The following is a 19,002-nucleotide window of genomic DNA, read 5'->3' on the forward strand; positions in this document are numbered from 1 at the left end:
GACTCAGGCACCTGTACCACAGTGTCCTGAACATCAAGATCCAGCACCAGCAAGCAGCGTTCCATGGCTACGGCCAGCTAAGCTCATGATTGGAATTGGGGAGAAGAGGTCTTCACGTTACTTGCAATTTCAAACATTTTTTTATTAAGCTTTTTTTAAATGCCTCAATTAAAAACAATACATGTTGCGTAAATGTAAAATAGGGGGTGGAGACATACAAATAAGGACTTTAGAAGAGGTATTCCACTTTGCACAATCCCCTCATAACTAAATCTTCATCCCACCTGGAACATAGGAGGTGGGGTCCTTCCCTTGCGAATTCCTCATTATATGAAGACGGGATTGATCTGTTTCAACAGCTCACAGCACAGGGTGACCACAACCAACCAGTTCTCGATAGAGAATACTGAACAGAGCTTACATGTAATCGATTTTGATGAATCCCATAGATTGTAAGCTTACGTGCAGGGCCGCCTTCTTTGTTTGTATTACCCAGTATTGTTTATTACTGTGTTTGTCCCCAATTGTAAAGCGCAATGGAATTTTTTGGCGCAATAAAAATAGATGTTGATGATTCAGTTCTACTAAACTGTGAGCTTAGACCACAAATCAACTTCCCCCACATTTTCTGAATCTGGAAGCAACCTCCTATTTGCTACATGGGGCTGTAGGTCATCATGAGAGGATTGACATAATGTGCAGTCTAGAAGTAATAAACCATTTTAAGTGCTTCAAACTCCCAACCGTCACAGAATAGTGATTAGAGGTATAAGGAGGATTCTATATTGTAAAAAATAGAGATTCAAGAACACCTGGTCTTAGAATGTGTTGCTTCTAAATACAATGGGCCTGATTCATTAAGGAAAGTAAAGCAAAAAATATTAGTAACTTTTCACCTTGGCCAAAACCATGTTGCATTCGAGGGGGAGATAAATTTATAGTTGGATAGGATATGTCCTAGATCAACTTTTAATGTCAGTGCAAAATAAAACTATCAAGTATTTGTGTACTACATGAAAAAACAGAAAGTATTTTCCTTATGTGCAAAATAATAAACTAACTTGCACCCCTTACATTGTAACATGGTTTTGTCCAGGAGAAAACGTACTCAATTTTTCGCCTTCCCTTAATAAATCAGCCCAATGTATTCCTTTATTAGTCCAATTCTTGGTGCACAATTTTTTGGGTTTTGATCCTCCCACCTTGATATCCTCCACCTTTCTGTCTGTCTTGATGTTACACGGCATTTGTTGGGCAGCACGGTGGCTAAGTGGTTAGCACTTCTGCCTTACAGCAATGGGGTAATGAGTTCAATTCCGGACCATGGCCTTATCTGTGAGGAGTTTGTATGTTCTCTCCGTGTTTGTGTGGGTTTCCTCCCACACTCCAAAAACATACTGGTAGGTTAATTGGCTGCTAAAAAATTGACCCCTAGTCTGTGTGTCTGTCTGTCTGTGTGTGTTAGGTAATTTAGACTGTAAGCCCCAATGGGGCAGGGACTGATGTGAATGAGTTCTTTGTACAGCGCTGCGGAATTAGTGGCGCTATATAAATAAGTGATGATGATTTGTGGTATCACCACTAGGAAAGATGAAATTTAATGAATTTGGAGACATTGTTACTGATTCTACTTATCCCCTGATGAACCTGTATTATCCTTCTCACATCTATAGTCATTATTCTGCTTGGGCTACTGGGAGTCTGAAGCAAGTACATGTTTTAGAAGACCAATAGCCACCAACTTCCTGAATCAATTCCAATGAGTAGGTGAGAGAGGTTCTTACTACGGAGAAGGTACAAGATATCTGGCTGCTGTAAGGAGATGAAAAATTAGTTTAATAATAACATTTTACCAAGGAATCACAGCCAGAGAATTAGTGGGACTAGTGAGATAGAAGCAGAGATTACAGATCTCATTATATGATAAATCTCACCTTCAATTACAGCGCAAATGCAAACATGATATAATAGTGTCTCAGGTTCCATGTGCTCTCCAACAAATTATCAGGATGATATATTAGTTGGCACCCTATAGAACATCAATGTGATGTTATTATTGCAGTGTTGCTGATATCCAATAGGATAGGAAAACTACACTAAGATCCATACTCACACTTTCTGTTAGAGACTTCTTTTGAAGACATATATTCCAGTTGTGCATTGATAGTAAATAATTATAATATATTAATATACTGTGTGGTGCCAGAGCTTGATAATTATACTCCATTTGTCAGTGATACCAATAAACATTTTATTGTTTAGTTTGTAACTGTATTTATACTAATTTGTATTAATAAATGTGACTATTTTATGCAAAATTTAGCTGCAATCCTGTTGACCATGTTTCTACTAAGGCATGGAAATTATTTTTTTGCTGTGTGAATTCGCCGATGTATAATAAGACCCGGTCTCTGTGCAAAACATTTCCCACACTCAGTACATCTATATGGCTTCTCACCTGTGTGAATTATCTGATGATTTACAAGATGTGATTTACGCGCAAAACATTTCCCACATTCAGGACACTGAAATGGTTTCTCACCTGTATGAATTATCTGATGTTTACCAAGATGTGACTTGCGTGCAAAACATTTCCCACACTCAGGGCATGGAAAGGGCCTCTCACCTGTGTGAATTCTCTGATGTTTAGCAAGACCCGATTTGTCTGTAAAACATTTCCCACACTCAGAACATGGAAATGGCTTCTCACCTGTGTGAATTCTCTGATGTTTAATAAGATCTGCTTTATATGTAAAACATTTTCCACACTCAGAACACTGAAATGGCTTCTCACCTGTGTGGATTCTCTGATGTTTAGCAAGACCTGAGGTGTCTGTAAAACATTTCCCACACTCAGAACATGGAAATGGTTTTTCGCCTGTGTGAATTCTCTGATGTTTAACAAGATAGGAATGATGTGTAAAACATTTCCCGCACTCCGAACATGTAAATGGCTTCTCACTTATGCGAGTTCCCTGATGTTCAATAACATTTCCATCCTGGATAAAACATTTATAATATTCAGAATATGGAAATATATTATCAGCTCTACGAACTGAATTTGTAACACCATCTGAGTTATCAGGAAAACCTTCCTCATGATTAGAAGGCTCAGATGAAATATGAGCACTGTGAAGTACGGGATGTGTAGCTGTAGTAATGGGGTTTTCTCCTCTAGAATCTTGTGTGATGTCGTTCTCTTCTACTTCACAATCAGGAGATAAAATTAGATGTTCCTCCGAGGTATTCCTGCTGTAGTGTCCATCTGCAGCAATTATAAATATATACAAACCTGATTATTTCACTGAAAAAGCAAGCAAAACAAGGAAAAGTTCAAGCAACCCCTTTGCCAGCAAAACTTTACAGAACAACCACATTGCACACCTCGGAAGCATCACTTAATTAGTCTCATTGACCAGACTACAAACAGTTGAACCTGAGATGTACAATGACATTTATGAGTAGGCCAAAGCCAAGGGCTAAATTAGCGGAGTGCACCTGCAAAGGAGACTATCTGCAGTTGATGAGGTAGAAACATATACTGCAGGATTAATCAGTCAATAAAGCTCTCTGTGACTCTTGGGTAGTCCTGTAGCTGATGGATGAGTTTCTAATTTAGGTTGCAGCTTTGGGGGTAAATGTATTAAGCTCCGGGATCTTCAACACCCGCGAGTTCGGCGTCTTCGGCGTTTAAATTTAAAGCGGCGCTGCCTGGTAAAGGATATAGTATAAGTGTTCTCTCCATCACCTAGATATTACCTGTCAGCCATACTGACATTTCCTTGGCTTTTGGGTAAGTCCAGAGTCCCATTTCAGATCAAATATAGCATGTAGAAGTTCTATGAGCACCTTCCATGATTCACTATAGACCATGGTCCAAGAAATCACAGGCAAAATCCTATGAACCCTTGAGTAATTTATTTTCTAGACACTGAAACATACTCTGGGGTTGATGCTATGAAATTGCTCCACGCATGCCCAGTGGTATAGTATAAGTGTTCTTGGTCGTGACTTCATTCACTGTGATAGTCAATGAAGAGCCAAGTGTTTTGGGGTCAAATCTACTGGGGAGGTCCGAAGGTGCCAGGGCAAGTGCCTCCTCAACATTATTTTTCATCTCAAGTCATACAGCTTTAGCTATTAGACATGCCCTAGTGCAAATTGCACTGCTTGTAGAGATTATCAGTCTACTTTTCAGGTGGCACAGGAGGTGCATCTGAACTTAGTAAGGCATAATGATTGTTATGTGAGCAGAGCATTTTTAAATACTCTAGGGCAGCCATTACAATGGGTTAGCCCCCTTCTTGCCTTTGACACAGGCAGGAAAATGCCCCCAGGTAGTACATAGTGCAGTTACTACTCTTCTCCTGTGACTTTGTGCAACTTCCCAAGCTGTTCTTAAAACATATAAGCAGTGGTCAAAGTAGAAACTTAGAAAAGGCGGTATGGAAAATGTCAGTGAATGGAATTTGAAACTTTTACAATAAAAACAGTAGGAGAAGGAGACATTCCATCTTGTAACGGACAACTGCATATAAGTATAATAACATTGAACAACATGGGTGGGAATACTGGGCAGCCATGGAGTATATTGAGGAAAAGGAATGAACAATGAATCTAATTTGCATCTTTCCTCTTCTATCCTCCATGACAGCCAGTACAATGGGATGTACCCAAACAATAATAATAGGGACGACAACAAACACCAGATTATAGATTTAAGCCTCATTAGAGGTCAAGGGTACCATCCCAAAGCCCAACAAGGTCAAGTCCTATCAACAAGTGTGTACCCTGAAGGAATCGGTACCAGCTGTCAGTGAAGGCGTCTGGTGGTGGCAGCAGAGTGCCCCTTGTAGAGTTTAGAAGGAGCGCGTTTGGGATACAGAAAGGGGACTATGGTAAGGCAGGACCAGACGGTCCCCAGCAAAACCACAGGGTTGCATAGGAGGTCCATCCAGCCACCGGTGTGCTGTGGTTGATCCTTCTTGACTTTCTGGAAATCACATACATCAATATTCAGCACTGGGTGTGTTTTACAAGTGGATTGACACAGACACCTTGTATGGACTTGTTTTGAATAACCACACACATTTATTTTTATGTTTTATTTTAGGAGGTAATTTTTGAGAGGTTTATCATTGGATGCTTGTATTGTTATACACCTCATTGGGTTCAGGACCTATTTATGTGAATATGGTTTGTCAGATACAGTCACAGATATTGACTGAAAGTATTATTGTGATACAAGGGTAAGGTGTTATTATTTATTCCCAGTGTACTGGCTTATATGGAAGGAAGAATGGGTTACTTTCACAATGCCACTGCCAATAGTTCCTTTCAAGGGTCATGATAATGACGCTCAAGTCAATGAACCTTCTCGGCCATCTTCAGGATTTCCAAGTCGTTCCCCTAGCATCATAATATTCTCCCTGTATAATTTTACTGTCCAGCCCTAGGGATGGGCTGATCTAAATTAGTGGTGGTCCGGCCATCTTCTTGCATATTATTATTTTTGTTGTTGAACATAGTGCATGCATAAAACAATGACATACAAGCTATAATAAATAAATGCAGACATGAAAACAAAAGGGTAGGGAACAGTCTACTCATGGGAGAGCTTAACATCTATTGAGAAAAGGGCAGAAAGACAAAAGGAGCAAGTGAGGCTCAGACTGGAATTAGGAAAGTTGTGAGGGTGTACTAGTGAACAGTATAGGTGGGAGTAGGGTAACTGCTAATAAAGTGGTGAGTTTTCAGAGAGCGTTTCAAAATTTGAAGGCTGGGCAGAGCCTGATCTGGCATGTAGCAGCACGGGAGAAGTTTTGTTGGCAACATTGAGGAGTGGTTATCAGGGACGAAATGAGGCGCAGGTCAGAGGTCCATATAAGAGAGCATGAAGAAGTGTATTTCGACAGGAGGTTTGAGAAGTATGACGGGTGGGGTGATAATGTTGACAGCTTTATAAGTGATGGTGGGTAATTTCAATTGCATTCTGGGGATCAGTCATTCAGCAGCATTTTCAATGATTGATGTGGGGATAGAAGATAGGAGGAGGTTGCATTACTTGAGATGATAAGAGATTGGTTAAGAGTTTTGATTGTAAAAGGCGAATTCCATCTATATTTCGAAAGTCGAGGCCATACGATTGGGAGGGAAAGTGGATATGTGGAGTAAAGCAGAGGGAGGAATCAAGTGCGACAGTAAGGAAGCAGCCTTGGAAGACTGAGAACATTGTGTTAATTGCATAATGAGCAGTTGTTCTAGCTCTTGGTCCATGTTTGTGCCCTATGTGCCCTGCTCTTTGCCATCATAATATGATGGATAGAATCTGTGCCCAGACTGAGCAGTTGTTAAAGACTAAATAGGACCCAACGTGTTCTTAATGGTTCATAAGGGGTGGTAATAACAAGCCCAGCAGTTCCCTTATCGCAAGACCAAATTGTGCAATATCTGATCCAAACCTACCCTCTGGTAACAATAGAGATTAAAATATCATTCCCTGTTGTGGATAAAAAAAATATGCATGTAAACCTCATTGGATAAAATCGAGGCCAATATAAATTCAAGTCTGAACACACAGTGAGAAGGTCCTGCTAGTGCTGATATGGTCCTCCTGGAAGGAATGATTCCCAGAAACTAATTCTGCTGTCCAGGCATCTTCACTAGTTACCCCAGAGTATATTAGAGTCTTAGTCCACCAAAAGTTACTTACCTTCTATGTAAGTTAAGGGATTCCATGAGAAGGATTCTGGTATGAATATTGCAAACAATATGGCCAGAGATTGTCTGTCAATCTGTAGTGTTTAGAGCAGATACTTTTCCCTCACTGGTTTGTACTGACAGAAGAGGATGTTGTAGTGACTGAACAAGGAGAATATGTCACTCGGTTCTGTATTTCGTCTTTATTACTCACCTGTGCTGATATCTGTAGGGATTTCCTCCTCCTTAATAATCACGTCTATCTCATCCTCCTCCTTTTTTATCTCTTCTATAATAACAATCTGAAAATCACTGAAGTTTTCATCCTAAAAATGTTAAAAATAACATTAGCGTTACTTATTTTAACGATAAAGCATCTATACAGGTATTATAAGTAACAATGAGTTTGCGATTGCGGATGAAACGCTGCAATCAAAATCATGCTTAAATTATAGACATATTTGCTGTAATAGAAAATTAACTGCAAAAATGACATAAAAGTTACAGTGTGCCTCCCAGGCTCTGTAATTGTTAAAAATTTACCTGACAATCTTGTGGGATACAATGATTTTTCTCTAAAGAATCCTGTGAATAAGGACGGCGGGGACATCTCTCTGGGGTATTTCTGTTACTGGATCCATCTGTAGGAAACAGACAGGGACTGAATACATTGTTTATATGTGATTATCAGATGTGTAGCTAGTCAACCCTCAAATCTGCTCTCCCCTTTACAATAAATGAAAGTCTCCTCTTACCCCGTGATGTGAGGGTCTGGTGATTCTTCATCATCACGTCCTTGTACAGACCCTTGTGTCCTTTTATATAGTTCCACTCCTGCATGGAGAAATAGACAGTGACATCCTGACACCTTATAGGAACCTGACACACACAATGATACAGTCATCACCCAGACACATCCCCTGGTGTTACTGTATAATGTCCCACTCCCAGCAGTCACCTCTCCAGTCAGCAGCTGAATGATCTTGTTGGTGAGTTCTAGAATCCTCTGGTCATTGTTTCTCTTATGTATCAGTGAGTGAGGTGGAGGCACCGTGATGGGGCTCTGGGTCCTGCTCAATCCTCCTGACACACAGGGACGGTTGTTGGAGGTCACATGCTTACCAGATGTCTTCTTCACTACTGTATAATCCTGTGTATTCAGAAAACATAAAATATCAAGATGGATGGACTGGGCTTCATAGATAGTACCTAAAGCCTGTGCGATAATGTACAGAAAATGAGGGATGTCACTGTGACGCTCTCATATCTGGCTCCTTTTTTTATTAAAAGAGGTAAGAGCGATGTCACTGTGACTCCCGGAATCCCTCACCTCTCCAGTCAGCAGGAAGATGATCTCCAGGGTGATATCCAATATCCTCTCAGTCATGTGACTCCTGCCCTTGTCCATCCTCTTTGAAGACAGAAAGATTATATATACAGTACACGGTCCCCTGTAGATGGGTTACAAAATAACGATAAATTAGAAAGTGATAGAATTATACAAATAGTAACGATATTTATCCATCATCATCATCTATTTATATAGCGCCAACATATTCCATAGCAACATATATATTTCTGATGTGGGGGAGAGGGGGGGGGGGTGTTATATTCCAGCAGTTCCTTAATCCCTTATTGACATGTGTATTATTATGATTATTATCCTTTATTTATTTACAAGTGATCATGGTTATTAGAGAACACACATAATAGCCTAGATGGGCAATAGGGTACTAGGGGTATATTCAGCGTAAGCTGGTCGCGACTAACAGGATCAGAGCCAGTGATAGAGGTGGAAGACAATGACAATGAAGGAGTGGAGTCAAGGGCAGAGAGCCCAAGGTGGAGGTGGAAAATGTAGCTCGTGAGCAGAAGTCATAGGTAAAAAAAGGGAGGAACAGGAGGGAAGAGGGCACTGCTCTAGGGAGCTTACAATCTAAAGCGTAAGGTGCAGCAAAATCGTTCCAGAGGTGGGGGGGCAGCATGAAATTAATCTTTGATTCAGGAGTGAGACGTGGTTACCAGAGGGGAGGAGAGGAAACAATCATTGGCCGACTGAAGAGGGTAGGAGGGAGTGTGTATGGAGATGAGGAGATGAGTTGGGAGATGTAGGGAGCAGTGGAGTTGGAGACTGCTGTCTACGTGAAGGTGAGGAGTTTGAAGAGGATTATGTAGAGGAAGGGGAGCCAATGAAAGGCTAGGCAGAAAGGAAAGGCCAAAGTGGAGCAGCGAGAGAGGAAGATAAGACTTAAGTATAGATTGAAGAGGAGCAGGATGGGAAGGGGTAAGGAGAAGGTTGCAGTAGTTGAGGCGAGATTTGATCAGTGAATGAATAAGAGTTTTGGTGGCATCATGGTAGAGGAAGGGTGAGATATGAGCAATCTAGAATGGCGAAGGTGGACAGAAAAAGTGGGAGACTGTGGTTGTAGAGGGAGGCCATCTGGCTGGGGTAGGCCAGAGGCTAGAGGCAAGTTTCAAGCGAGGAGGAGAAAATAGTAGGATCAAGGGTATCAAGAGTTCATCTATAAGCATGATTTAGGCAAAGGGAGAGGTGAAGGAGATGAGAAAAGTGTGAAGGACAGGAGATTGTGATCAGATAGTGGTAAGGGAGAGTTGTAGATTTCAGAAAGATCACATTAATGAGAGAAGAGAAGGTCAAGATAGTGGGTGGGGAAAGAGGTCCATTGTGAGAGGCTAAAGGAGGTGGAAAGGGATAAAGTTTGATGGACGTCTGGTCAGTGGGGTTATCAATAGGGATATTAAAGTCATACAGGATGACAGAGGGGAGGTCTGAGGAGAGGTAGTGGGGGAGCCAGGCTGCAAAATTATCAATAAATTGGAATACATGACTGAGACACAGATGTATGGGTTAGAAGAAATCGATAGAGTGGACCTTAAAAGAGGAGAATGAAAGGGAGGTCTCAGGCGTGAAAGTACAATTGTGGGAAAGAGGAGGCTCACCCCACCACATGGCCAGCCATCTGGCCCGACAGAGTGGGTGAAAGAGAGGCCCTAATTGGAGAGAGCAGCAGGGGAAGCAGTGTCAGTGGAAGATAGTCATGTTTCAGTTATGGTAAGAAGGTTAAGAGAGAGGTGCTTATTACGGACCAATCTGGCATTTCAGAGAGGAGAAAGGGAGATTAGAAAGTGGGTAAATGTGGAAGAGATTGTCAGGGTTGCTGGGGTGCAGAGGTGGGCTGGATCTCGGACGAGGGCATGGGGTGAGGATGGGTATTTGATGGGAGGGAGGAGACATGGTAAAAGACTAAGGGAGGAGAGGGGTCGGAAGGAAAGAAGAGGAGAGAATGGACTAGTGAATGGTTGAAGGGTACAGGGGTACTAGAAGGGGGAGATAGGGAAGGCAGCATGAGAGGCACTAAGATATGAGATGGATCAGGCTAGCTACACAGTTACATCCTGCAGAATAAGAAAGTAAAGTTTAGTGATGGATTCATGATACAACAAAAACTATGTAAAGCATCAATGGATACAATACCAGGGAGAACAGATTGAACTGTCAATGAAAAGCAAGGCTGAAAGATTGATGTCCAATAACCACAAGTTCAGGAACTTCAGGGTAAATTTAGAAAAGTTCAGGAGAATCCAAGGATGAGGACAGGAGATCCAGGAGAAGGTTGCAAACTCAGAAGACCAGGTCCCAAGATGGTAAGCTGGTGGAGATCAGGTCAGGAGGCAGGCATATGAGGACTAGTCCTGAGGTATGATCCAGGAGGGGAACAAAAGTAAGACCCAGGAATGCAGTCCAGAGCAACAATTCAGACAAATTTAGGCCGCGGCCTAGATTAGATTGGATGCAGTGATCGGTATGGATGGATGGAATGACGTTTTAGCTGCTGGGGGGCTGCAGTGAGGAGAGAGCCTCAGGACAGCAGCAGGTTGTTTTGCAGAGGAGAGGCAGCAAAGCAGCTTGTATGGGAACAGATGGTGAAATCAGAGGAAGAGAGGAGGCAATGAGTCACCGTGGAAGAAGACCTTATGACTGACCAGGATCCCAGAGCTATGGCAAATCCACAGCCTTAGTTACTGGAGTGGATTCGGAGCACTTGAGCAGGACATAAGAGTACTGGATATCAGAGCTTAGGATGAGGGCATGGGAGACGAAGACAGCGGAACAGGGGGCGAAGTATCAGGCAAAGGTTTTAGAAAACTTTGACAGTGCCGGTGAGTAGGCCAAAAGTCATGGCCTATATTAGTAGTAGTTTGTGAGTCGATGAAAAAAAGTGAATCTAGCTATGAGCAGAGGGCTCATCCAGATGATAGAATAAGGCAGCTTAGCAAGTCCTAGGCTTCTCCAGCAGAATGTAGTTCAACGCACACATCTGTTCTGTTCAACAGCCAACAACTCATATATGGTTTAAGGCCTTATATAACTACCTCATGTGGTAATGAATTCCACAGCTTAAGCGCCCTTAAAGTAAAGAACCCCGTCCTATGCTCATGGAGAATCCGTCTTTCCTCCACTCACAATTGATGACCCCAAGATAAAACTTTGGGGATTTATTAACAACAGTATGAACAATTTTTGAGACGTTTTTCCCCCAAAATTTAAAAATGTCTTTTTGAAAATTTTACATTTTTAATTTTTATTGAAACATACTGCTGTGTTATATGTCATATGAAAGACCACAAAAAGGAGGTTTAAATGAGACCTTGCCTAACTCTCCAGCTCCATTAGGTGAGCTACAAATACAATTTATAAAAATGTTAAAAGCATATTTTTTGTTAAAAAAAATTGCAGCGTTAAAGGCATGTAACTTCAAAATCAGTGCACATATCAACCTAAGATTTTGGGGTTTTCTTTACACCCATGGCAGCATTTATTATACCAAATTTCTTTACAATCTGAAATGGGGTGTATTTACTAAACTGCAGATAGCAACCAATCAGATTCTAGCTTTCATATTGTAGAATGTACTAAATAAACGGTACATAGAATCTTTTTCAAACCCGCAGTTTAGTACATATACCTCCCCCCCCCCCCCCCCCGTGTTGATTTGATGTGGAATTGACCTTTTATCTCTCGTAATATCCTTGGCATAAAAAGTCTATTAGACAATTCTTTGTCTTGACCTCAGATAATATTATGTCTGCATCACGTGTCTTTATCCCCCTTTTTGTGCCTACCAGAATTTTATTGGCATTTACAGCTGCTGCCTGGCACAGAGTGCTGCTACTCAGCTTTCTGTCAACTGATGTTCCAAAGTCCTCTTCCATCTCAGTTTTCCCCAATTAAATTTCAACAGTCTATGCACATAAACCTTCATTTAACTACATTAAATTTCATCTGCCAGGTTGCAGCCCAGTTTTCCAGTTTGCGAACATCTTTCTGTAACAAGTTGCTACACCAATATGTTTAGCCCAGGCTGAAAACATTACATTTAGAACTACCCTTTGTCTTCTACCCCGCAACCCGTTCTCTACCTATGGACTTTAGTTCACCCATATTGCTTGCAAGACTCCTAGCATCTGTTACCATTATTTTCATATTATTACAGTCACTTTTGATATTACACACCCCCCTACCCCCTCCCCTCACTCCAGTCCCATTTCCCTTAAATGATTCCTGTCTAGACTATAATGCGCAGAACTTGTATCTTCACTTAACCTCCCTTTTCTACTGTTGTCTATCAAGTGTAGCATTTTCAGAAAATACAACATTGGAGGTACTTGCATTAAGTTTACAGTTTATTTCCCTAAATTTGTCTTTGAAGAGCGTCCATATACCTCTAACTTTGTATGTAGTCTATTATGAGATGACTGCTGTCTCCTCTCCAGCCCCTCTCAACAGTCTAAAGACACGATCTACAAAAGCTGAATACCAGCCACCTGGTAGACAGCAAACTGTTCAGAATTCACAATGCTAGCAGCAGATTATCTGCTATCCTATTACAGTCTTGGCCAAAAGAATTGACAAAAATATTATTTTTCACAAAGTCTGCTGCCTCAGTTTTTATGATGGCAATTTGCATATACTCCAGAATGTCATGAACAGTGATCAGATGAATTGCAATTAATTTCAAACTCCCTCTTTGCCATGACAATGAACTTTATCCCCAAAACAACCATTTCCACTGCATTTCAGCCCTGCCACAAAAGGACTAGCTGACATCAGGTCAGTGATTCTCTCGTTAATATAGGTGAGAGTGTTGATGACGACAAGGCTGGAGATCACTCTATCATGTTGATTGAGTTAGAATAACAGACTGGAAGCTTTAAAAGGAGGGTAGTGCTTGAAATCATTGTTCTTACTCTGTTAACCATGGTTATCTGCAAGGAAACACGTGCAGTCATCATTGCTTTGCACAAAAGGGGCTTCACAGTAAAGGATATTGCTGCTAGTAAGATTGCACCTAAATCAACCATTTATCGGATTATCAAGAACTTCAAGGAGAGAGGTTCAATAGTTGTGTAGAAGGTTTCAGGGCATCCAAAAATCTCCAGCAAGCGCCAGGACCGTCTCCTAAAGTTGATTCAGCTGTGGGATCGGGGCACCACCAGTGCAGAGCTTGCTCAGGAATGGCAGCAGGCAGGTCTGCACGCACAGTGAGGTGAAGACTTTTGGGGGATAGCCTGGTGTCAAAAAGGCCAGCAAAGAAGCCACTTCTCTCCAGGAAACACATCAGGTACAGACTGATATTCTGCAAAAGGTACAGGGATTGGACTGCTGAGGACTGGGGTAAAGTAATTTTCTCTGATGAATCGTCTTTCGGTTTGTTTGGGGATATCTGAAAAAAGCACTTGTCCGGAGAAGGAAAGGTGAGCGCTGCCATCAGTCCCGTGTCATGCCAACAGTAAAGCATCTTGAGACCATTCATGTGTGGGGTTGCTTCTCAGCCAAGGGAGTGGGCTCACTCACAATTTTGCCTAAGAACACAGCCATGAATAAAGAATGGTACCAAAACATCCTCCAAGAGCAACTTCTCCCAACCATCCAAAAACAGTTTGGTGAAGAACAATGCCTTTTCCAGCATGATGGAGCAGCTTGCCATGAGGCAAAAGTGATAACTAAGTGGCTCGAGGATCAAAACATCGAAATTTTGGGTCCACGGCCAGGAAACTCTCTAGACCTTAATCCCATTGAGAACTTGTGGTCAATCCACAAGAGGCGAGTGGACAAACAAAATCCCACAAATTCTGACAAACTCCAAGCATTGATCAGGGAAGAATGGGCGGCCATCAGTCAGTATGTGGCCCAGAAGTTGATTGACAGCATGCCAGGTCGAACTGCAGAGGTCTTCAAAAAGAAGGGTCAACACTGCAAATATTGACTTTTTGCATAAACTCAATGTAATTGTCAATAAAAGCCTTTGACACTTATGAAATGCTTGTAATGTTACCTCAGTATACCATAGCAACATCTGACAAAAGGTCTAAAAACACTGAAGCAGCGAACTGTGTAAAAACCAATTCTTGTGTCATTCTCAAAACGTTTGGCCATGACTGTACATCGTCTACCACCAGAACCTCTCTGGCCTTCACTAAACTCCTGTTCTCATTTTTCCTGGAGCAGTCTTTCCCCTGGTTGTCAGTAGAATACATGCTAATGCTGATCTCACATCCTCAACATTAGTCAATTTTGCATATTTTCAAGTGGTATGTGAGATTAGGACACACTTTCCTTTACCTCTTAGTCTAAATGTGATCTACCTTAGCATCCTACAAGGCTGACCAAACCAGAGCTTACTCTTCTCTATATTTTCACGGGACATTACTGTTCCAGAATCCGAGTTTCCAGCTGAGGAACACACTTACATCTTCTACAGCAGTATTCATATGGCTATTCCAGAAGTACTCTCACAGCAAAAATATGAAGACTGGGTTTCATTAACAATCATGGGACACATACTAACTGTGATTTACTAGAACTACAAGAGGAAACTTACTCCAAAAACTTCTGAGAACATCTATAAAGTCATATTTTCAAATAGATTAAAGAAGAATAAACAATAAGAGTACATAAAGAAACTTACTACATAGAAGAGAAAAACAAAATGAATACCTTGCTTTCCTAAGTGTCGACCTATGCCCTTGTGTTAAACTATACACTTAGCAAAAAAGAGGCACTTCTTCCACAACTGCCAGGAAAATGAGAAACCTCAGACAACTCAGAGACCTAGTTTGGTTTTTCTCTACTCGACAGTCAATAGCTCAACATATTGGCTAGAAAATATACAGGTCTTTAGTACGCAATATATAATTTCACTGTAAGCTAATTAATTCAGTGATCTCCCCAGCACCTATTTCCCGGGTGCTCCACTCGACTCTTAGAGCCCAACAGAGTCATATTATAATCGAATAAGCCATTGTTTCTCCTATTAGAACAGATACTACGTGAGCACTACAGCCAGCAGTGTGTGTTAGACCAGTGACCACCAGTCTGACCAATCCTGGCAGGTGTGGGCAATAACCTCCAACATTTTTCCATATAACTGCAAAATATTACAACTGCCCTCACCTGGCTACTTCTTAATGCCACCCAGCTAGCACAATTTTCTGTGGAGACCACTGTAATTGATTAGTAACCTTGATTATGTAATACACAAAAACATTGAGTAAGCGTTGCGAGTTCAATGTGTAATGAGATAACTTTCCAGTTAAAGGTAATACACTTGGATAGTGACAGATGTAATAAATGTTAGGTAGAAGCAAGGCTGATTATTGCTTGTTAGTATGTTTTGTATTGAATTGAGTAAAGAAGGGCTGAGTAGATGCACAAATGCTCTTATTTATGTTATGGAGTAAGGAACACTTAAAACATAACTTTTATTACTGACATATCAGCGAAATATAAAATAAATCAAAGGGTTAAAAAACTTAAAACAATATGTGCTTTTTAAAAAATCCGCTGGATGCTCTGATCAATACTTCTTATCTTATTCGTGTATTTTAGTTAGACCCATAGTATGTCTCAAATTAGTATAAATGGCTCAAATAGTAGAGTCCCACACCATGTCTAATGTGGATGATATAGAGAAAATAACCCCAGAGGTTTGAGCAGAGGTCACCTAATAAGGTATCTCAGGATCATACCAATCCTGTTTGTACTGCTGGCTGACTTGGCAAAACCATATCTGGCTAAATATCTATTGAGCGCATAAAACTACGTCATCTAGCAAGATATCTTCATTGAAATTCTATTAGTATTTAGTGACTTGCTAGCTACCTAACATTGGCTCCATCTAGCTTTGGATCTAATAGGAGCAAAGGTAAGGATCTAATAAAGTATTGGCTTGAAGTAGGCAGAAGCATCCAGCGAAACGCCGACGCGTGTTTCGCTGTGTGTGCTTAATCGTGGCTAGCCAGATAAGGTTTTGTTTTTTAACCCTTTGATTTATTTTATATTTCGCTGATATGTCAGTAATAAAAGTTATGTTTTAAGTGTTCCTTACTCCATAACATAAATAAGTGCATTTCTGCACCTACTCAGCCCTTCTTTACTCAATTCAATACTGTATAGGTAGCACCCCGAAAATCAATAAATTAACTCCACCTGTAATAGATAATACGGGATATGCTCTATATCACTAGTGCAACAGTTTTAGGCCCCTCCCCCATCTCTTATACCTATAGCTAAATAGCATCATTAGTATGTCTTGTACCCTGCTTAATAAGTAGAAATTGGAGACTTACAGACAACAGGCATCAAATGGCATTACCACAGACTGTTCAAAGAACCCCTGAAAATGTAATGCACTAGTATTGAGTGGGGTTCACCATGTTAACATGAAATCTTGTGTTTTATGTACGTCTTACGTGCCAGATTAAACGTAAAAAAACGTGCCTGAGCTCAATGATCACAGTCCTGTAGTAGATGAAAATGAACTGTATTTTTGACACAAATGCATCCCAAGCTCATACCACGTTTCCTCATTTCTAAAAAAAAATTGTTATTCAAACTATGACCTGTTATTCTTTATACAGGACATCATAGTCTCCTCCACCGGTATTATAATAGCAGGACACCAAAGACTGCTCCACCAGTACTATAATAGCAGGACACCAAAGACTTTTCCACATGTACTATAATAACCAGACACCAAACACTGCTCCACCTGTACTATAACAGGACACTAGAGACTGCTCCACCTGTACTATAACAGGACACTAGAGACTGCTCCACCTGTACTATAACAGGACACTAGAGACTGCTCCACCTGTACTATAACAGGACACCTTTGTTTGCACCACATGTACTATAATAACCGGACACCAAACACTGCTTCACCTGTACTATAACAGGACACTAGAGACTACTACGCCTGTACTATAATAACAGGACACTAGAGACTGCTCCACCTGTATTATAATAGCATGAGACCAGAGCCTGCTCCAACCGTAATAATATTATCTGGACCCCAGAGTCTCTCCCCTGCAGCATAGTAAAGTAACACCAGAGTCTCCTCCAGCTGCACAGTACATAACAATAATAAATACCATTACCTGCTGCCAGACACAACAATGTCTCCTCTCTGCTTCCACCTACTCAACGGTCGCCAGGAAGTTGCAAGCGAAATAAAAACACTTCCTGTCTATGGAACGCAAGGGGGGCGGGGTTTGGTGGAACGCAGAGAGTATGGTGGAACGCAGTGGCCGGAAGTCGGGAGTTGAATATCACCCGGCCCAGAGGCAGGCAGGGGATAATCACAGTGAATATAAGCCCTTTTTACATATCACATACATGAATACATGTCACATTCGTGTCACCTACTTATACAATATATAAACGTATATTACATGTCTGTGTATTATTATTATTATATATATTGGGTATATAACCAGTCATATTCTATTGATGTAAGTGACAGGTTTATACAGGATGTTTACTCCCAGCCCTCACATCTCCTAAATACAGTCTCTTTCTCTCTCCCTCTCTCTCTCCACCTCCCCACCCCTCCCCTCTCCCCTCTCCCTCTCTCTCCCTCTCCCTCTCCCCTCTCCCTCTCTCTCCCTCTCTCTCCCTCTCCCTCTCTCTCTCCCCCTCTCTCCCACTCTCTCCCCCTCTCCCTCTCTCTCCCCCTCTCCCTCTCTCTCCCTCTCCCTCTCCCCTCTCCCTCTCTCTCCCTCTCTCTCCCTCTCCCTCTCTCTCTCCCCCTCTCTCCCACTCTCTCCCCCTCTCCCTCTCTCTCCCCCTCTCCCTCTCTCTCCCCCTCTCCCTCTCCCTCTCCCTCTCTCCCTCTCCCTCTCTTCCTCTCTCTCTCTCTCTCTCTCTCCCTCTCTCTTCCTCTCTCTCTCTCTCTCCCCTCTTTCTCCCCCCCCCTCTCTCTCTCCCCCCTCTTTCTCCCCCCTCTCTCTCTCTCCCCTCTTTCTCCCCCCCCTCTCTCACTCTCTCTCTCTCCCTCTCCCTCTCTCTCTCTCTCTCTCTTCCTCTCTCTCTCTCCCCTCTTTCTCCCCCCTCTCTCTCTCTCCCCTCTTTCTCCCCCCTCTCTCTCCCCTCTTTCTCCCCCCTCTCTCTCTCTCCCTCTCCCTCTCTCTCTCTCCCTCTCTCTTCCTCTCTCTCTCTCTCCCCTCTTTCTCCCCTCTTTCTCCCCCCCCTCTCTCTCTCTCCCCTCTTTCTCCCCCCTCTCTCTCTCTCCCCTCTTTCTCCCCCCCTCTCTCACTCTCTCTCTCTCTCTTCCTCTCTCTCTCCCCTCTTTCTCCCCCCTCTCTCTCTCTCCCCTCTTTCTCCCCCCTCTCTCTCCCCTCTTTCTCCCCCCCCCTCTCTCTCTCCCTCTCCCTCTCTCTCTCTCTCTCCCTCTCTTCCTCTCTCTCTCTCCCCTCTTTCTCCCCCCCCCTCTCTCCCTCTCCCTCCTTACATTGTAGCCTCATAGTGCTGATTATAGTATCATCTTCCTTCTGGGAGATCCCAGAGGGAAGGTCATATTATAGGGATAGGAGGGGACGTGGTGGCGTAGTTGTGTCACAGTGGCTCCGCCCTCTGCTAGGAAATGACAAAATTCACGTCATTTCGTACCGGGGATGGGGCTTCACTTCACAAAGCCCCGCCTCCATCACGGACTGGGAGGATGCCTACTCTGCATATTTTTGTTTGTGTTCTGATGCAACTTTATACTTCAGATATGTATTGAGTGTATCCTACAGTGTATTGTATGTCAGAGCAGAGTGCACCTAGACCCGTAGACAACAAGAGACGTTTCTTCAGATCAGCTACTTGTTGAATAATGCCCGATTTACGTTCATTTTTCATTCCTTAATGAATCAGGCCCATCATGTCCAGTTATTAGTTTTATGATGCTCATCTCATAGCTCTTACTTTATAGCCTCATAATTCGCACCTCATGGCCC

The 19,002-nt window shown here is 42.2% G+C and overlaps 1 protein-coding gene across 1 annotated transcript; it reads right to left on the minus strand.

Annotated features, from left to right (window-relative positions):
- Positions 1-1,089: 1,089 nt before the first annotated feature.
- On the minus strand, positions 1,090-18,644 carry LOC142159891 (uncharacterized). The gene is made up of 7 exons (XM_075214745.1): positions 18,513-18,644; positions 8,030-8,150; positions 7,658-7,849; positions 7,455-7,578; positions 7,243-7,340; positions 6,914-7,025; positions 1,090-3,265 (listed from the first exon to the last, which is right to left on the minus strand). Coding segments are annotated over exons 1-7 (1,551 nt in total). The 5' UTR covers positions 18,515-18,644; the 3' UTR covers positions 1,090-2,363.
- Positions 18,645-19,002: the final 358 nt, after the last annotated feature.

This window comes from Mixophyes fleayi, chromosome 6 (genome assembly GCF_038048845.1).
Source record: "Mixophyes fleayi isolate aMixFle1 chromosome 6, aMixFle1.hap1, whole genome shotgun sequence".
Taxonomy (NCBI): Eukaryota; Metazoa; Chordata; class Amphibia; order Anura; family Limnodynastidae; genus Mixophyes; species Mixophyes fleayi.

Coding starts and splice junctions, on each gene's coding strand:
- LOC142159891 (XM_075214745.1), bottom strand. Junction 7,850..8,029: donor TCTTCCTGCTGACTGGAGAG/GTGAGGGATTCC, acceptor CTGAATACACAG/GATTATACAGTAGTGAAGAA. Junction 7,579..7,657: donor TTCAGCTGCTGACTGGAGAG/GTGACTGCTGGG, acceptor TGTGTGTGTCAG/GTTCCTATAAGGTGTCAGGA.